Below are 4622 nucleotides of genomic sequence, written 5' to 3'. Positions count from 1 at the left end.
GACATCTCCTGTGTTCATGCCTCCCTGCATGTCATCCACTGTCCTGCACACGTCTGACCAGCCCTGGAGCTGCCGGTGACCCGCCCCCCCAAGCGGTCTGCTTCTGAAGGTGGCATGGGCCCTCCACTGCCCTCGGCCTCAGGAGGCCCCGTCCAGGTTCCAGCAGCGCCTGTTCAGTTTACACTGTGTTCTGATTTCAGGGGTCTTGGCTTCCCCCAGCTGGCCTCCCTGGAGCTGTGAGGGACGGGGGCCCAGCCAGGTTTCTCTGTCAAAACTCAGCTCGGGGAAATGTCATCCGCACACACCAAGGGCAGTATCCTGTCGGGGACAGCCCTGGAGGGAACCCCCACACAGATCTGCCTGTCAACTTGTGTTTTCACACTTCAGGTTTGCACATTAAAGCAATGCTGACTGCCATGGTCTCACTGGTGCCCGGTCCCCTGCGCCTTCCAGACCATGTACTCACGGTACCCCCTGAAAGATGCCAGAAGTCTCCACCGTGCCCCCCACTCGCACCCCTGAATGGAAGCTGACAGGACATGGGGCTCCTGTCCTCCCCTCCCCTCATGTGCTTCTGTAGGACCTGGGCTGGCACAGGCAGGCATGTGTCCACTCACATGAGGACCACTGTCCTAGACCCCACCAGACCCCGTGCCCCAGTACTCCGCAGAGACAGGTCCCTTGGATGCTCGGGCACTGGGAACATACATGCCAAAAGCCGAGAGGAGGGATCGTGGAAGAGGGGCCCTGCACCTCATCCCGGGCCCAAGTGCTCCCAGGGAGGCCCCATGGGGCGAGCATCAAGAAGTCCCTGTGACAGGTGCCCCCTAGGTCTCCTGGCCGCCCAGGGAGTAGGCCTGTGCAGGATGCAGGCTCGATGCCACTGCGTGCCGGGCTGGCCTGCCCTGTGGGTGGGTCTGGGGGCCCTGAGCCCCAACACTGAAGATGGGGCCCTTGAGGGGCAGCTGGGGACTCCACACGCCGGCCCGTCTCCCCAAAGCTCCAGGATGGAGAGCAGGGACACGTCCCGTGTGCTCCATGGGCGTCTGATGAAGGAAACTGAATCCACACGGACCACTGCGGAACCTAAAGGCCTGAGCCGCGTTCTGCCCAAATCTAAGTTTTATTTCTGCTGGAGTCATGCTGTTTGCTTTGCCTGGCCTGTCTGAAGCCAGTTGGGAGCTTCCAAGTGGCTCACCCAGCAACCTCACTTTACAAAACAGGCCCTGAAGCCAGGTCGCAGGGGAGGCAGCCCAGCCTGGGGCCATTTTGTTTGAGAAGAACTGAGCTGGTGTATGAACCTGCCTCACGTACAAAGACCAATTTCAAGGTAGAAGGATGGACTTCAGATTCCATGGACAAGCGTTTTGGGTCCTTTCTGGACAGGCCACTTGCCTCTGTGTGCCTGCTGAGCCCCAGGGGGCCAAGTGGAGCCCTGGGAGGGCAGCTGCTGAGAACTGTTACTAATGGCAGGGACCCAGTGCCTGGAGGGACTGGAAACGCGCTAAGGACCACGGCTGGGGGAGGGAAGGGCTGCCCGGTTTAGGAACAGGCTTGGCTGCTGTTTTTATTTAGGAGGAGAGCAGGCGTGTCACGGGGAATGACCCAAGTCCAGCCTGGCCTATGCTCCCGGGGAAGGAGCGCTGGCTGGACTCTGGCCCTCAGCCCCCGCCCGGCCCTGCAGTCGGTACAGGGCCTCGACCTGCCTCCGCTTCTCCTTGGCGCGGTTGATGGTCGTCCGGAAGAGCCTGCAGAAGAGCTGGATGGAGGGGGGTGAGTCGTCGTTGCCGGGGACGGGGTAGGTGATGAGGGTGGGGTTGCAGTTGGTGTCCACGACGCCCACCGTGGGGATGTTCATCTTGGCTGCGTCTCTCACGGCCACGTGGGGCTCAAAGACATTGTTGAGTGTGTGCAGGAAGATGATGAGGTCTGGCAGGCGGACCATGGGGCCCAAGAGCAGGGGGGCGTTGGTCAGCAGGCCACCCTTGAAGTAGCGTGTGTGGGCGTACTCGCCACAGTCCCGGGCCGTGTTCTCGATCAGATGCGAGAACTGCCGGTTGCGGCCCACGAACAGGATGATGCCCTGACGATAGGCCACGTGGGCGGTGAAATTCAAGGCCAACTGCAGGTGCGCAGCAGTCTGTTCCAGGTCAATGATGTCCTGGTCCAGGCGGCTCCCGAAGATGTACGGCTCCATAAACCTGCCGGAGACCCCACCGAGGCGAGAGTGAATGGGGCTCGCGTGGCCAACCCCACTGGCCCCTTCTCAGCCAGACCCACTAGCAACCCCCAGGTTCCTCTGGGGGGGCACTCGGGCAGGGAGGCCTGTGCCCTCCAGGGCCACACCTTCCCCAGGGCTGCACGATGTGCCGCCCCTTGCCGTGACCACGGACGGCAGTGAGGACCCCCGTCCCTTGAGTCACGGCTGGGAGTGGACAGGGCAGGCCTGGATAGCCAGCCACTTCCAAGGCTTGGACAAACAGCTTAACCCTCTGAATGTGTCCCCCATCACATGGGGATGCTAACAGAACTCCCACGTGGACGTCTGGATGTTCAATCTTTGTGCCCAGTGCTCTGATTCAGCGGTCGCTTCTGTCATTATGACTGTTGTGTTTGAGGCTTTTCGACCCAGGTCCCTCTGAGGCTGGGCTGAGGGACCGACAAAGCAGAGGGGGTGCCCTGGGCCAATGTGTGAGGGGTTGGGGCAGGGCCAGTCAGGCCTGGGAGGGGAACCCCGAGGGCAGGGCCCCGCTGCTGGCCCTGGGCAGGGGGTGGGGTCAGGAGAGACTCCCCTGCTCCTCAGCAGCTCCCTCGTCCTCCCTCAGGTCTGGATTCTGTCCCTTCCTCTCAGCACACTCTGCCCAAGGCACCCACGACCTCCCTCCTGCCCCGGCCATGGGCCTTGTCCTGCCCTCACCTCCCAGGGCTTCTCAGCAGCATCCCGCAGCGGACCACACCCTCCCGCACTCCCTGCTCCCCAGCCACACGGCCTCTTCCTGGACTCCGAAACCTCTGGATGCCCAGGGCTGCCGCCCCCGGGACCTCCTCTCTTCTCGACCCTCCTCTCCAGATTCTCCTACATGTCCCACTGATGTGGTGGCGCCCCAGCCCCAGGCTGCTGCTCCTAGTTGCTGTGTGGCATCTGCACTGGAGTGGCCAAAGGGTCACCCCTCACAGGACCCAAGCTCCTGATGTCTCCCAGGCCTCCCTTTGTTTTGGTCATCCCGGTAAAGGACAGTGACACCTGCACCGTGTTCTGCCCCACCTGGCACCTCCACCCCTGGAGCCCCGGCTCTGCTTGCAGTGCCTCCCTGCCATCTACACCCCTCCCTCCCTGACCTTCCGCCCCCCCTCCAATCCAGCCTCAGCGGCCAGAACCACCCGTGAAAAGATCAGGCCACTTAACTGCTCCTCTGCGTGAACTCGGTGACCTCGAGATGCAGTGGCCGGGCCAGCCCCCTCACCCTCTCCTAGTCCACGAGCCCGGCTGCTGGCCTTTGTCTGTGAACCTGCCAGCAGCAGGTCCGTCCCCACCTAGGGCCCTGAGCCTCACTCCAAGGTCAGTGGTCTAGCGCACAGGGCCCTGCAGCGTCTGAGGATAAGCTCCTGCCCTCCTCGGGACTCGGTGACCCCATGGGAGGAAGAGGGGGCTGTACTCAAACTGACACACGCCACTACAAAGGGTGGCCTTGGACCCCAAGGCAGGAGAGCCCCCTGCCCCAGGGGAACCACCACTCAGCCAGGGCTGGCATCTACCTGTGCCGACAGCCCGCTTTGTGTCCCAGGTGCACCCGGGCGTCAAAGAGACTTCTCACGGAAAACAACTCCTTGACGTTGAAGAAGTCGGAGTGCTTGAGGGGCTCGCTGAGGATCCTATCGTTGAGGCCTAGGACAGGGAGGAGAGGATGCTGTGGTCTCCCGCTCCTCTGCTCCCAACCCTCCAGGGGAGGAGAGGCCCCGAAGCAGGTGCCCAGGGCCACCGGGTCTTTTCAGGAGCCTCGGGGCAGAGGCCGGGCTCTGACCACGGCTTTGCTCCTGGGTACACCCCGTCAGTCCTCACTGGGAAAGGAGTCCCAGTGCTGCACCACGGTGGTCTCTCCCACCCACCCGGGGGCGGGTGCAGGCCCGGGCCCCGTTCTCAGCTGGGCGGACGACCGAGCTGCTCAGAGGGCGGGGTCAGAGTTGGGACCCACGTGGGGTGGCTCCGGGCCCGCTTTAAGTGCGCGCAGCACCCAGCTCGGGGGCCGCCCCTCCTCCTTCCCTCGGCCGGACCCCTCCGCGAGGGCCCTCAGGCCTCCTGGGGGCCGGCGTTTCAACCCAAACCGCGGAGGCCCGGCGCGTCCCTTGGACCCCAGGCCGGTCCGGAGAGCCTCACCGCTGTCGCCCTCGGGCTCGCTGACGGCGGGGGCCGCGGCGCTTCCCAGCGTCCTGCCGCTCGGCCGGGCCGGCCCGGGGGTCGTCCGCGTGAGGAGCTGCGGCCTGGGCCGGACACCTGCGGAGAGAGGCGACTCGTGGCGCGCGCCCGCCTGCGGCCCGTGACCCCCCCCCTCCGGTGCTCGCGCCCGGCCCGGGCAGCGTGCCTGCGGGCCCCGGGAGGAGGGTCCCGGCCCCGCGCCCGCCCC

General features: G+C 64.6%; 1 protein-coding gene across 1 annotated transcript; it reads right to left on the bottom strand.

Annotated features, from left to right (window-relative positions):
* Nucleotides 1-1082: 1082 nt before the first annotated feature.
* On the bottom strand, nt 1083-4616 carry MRPS2 (mitochondrial ribosomal protein S2). Its single transcript, XM_046672027.1, has 3 exons — nt 4376-4616; nt 3757-3886; nt 1083-2201 (listed from the first exon to the last, which is right to left on the bottom strand). The coding sequence occupies exon 3, from the start codon at nt 2195-2197 to the stop codon at nt 1622-1624; it is 576 nt and encodes a 191-aa protein (XP_046527983.1). The 5' UTR covers nt 2198-2201; nt 3757-3886; nt 4376-4616; the 3' UTR covers nt 1083-1621.
* Nucleotides 4617-4622: the final 6 nt, after the last annotated feature.

The sequence above is a fragment of the Equus quagga genome, chromosome 1, assembly GCF_021613505.1.
Source record: "Equus quagga isolate Etosha38 chromosome 1, UCLA_HA_Equagga_1.0, whole genome shotgun sequence".
Classification (NCBI taxonomy): Eukaryota; Metazoa; Chordata; class Mammalia; order Perissodactyla; family Equidae; genus Equus; species Equus quagga.
Note: the sequence above shows the minus strand (reverse complement) of the source record. Positions and strands in the feature narration are given on the sequence as shown.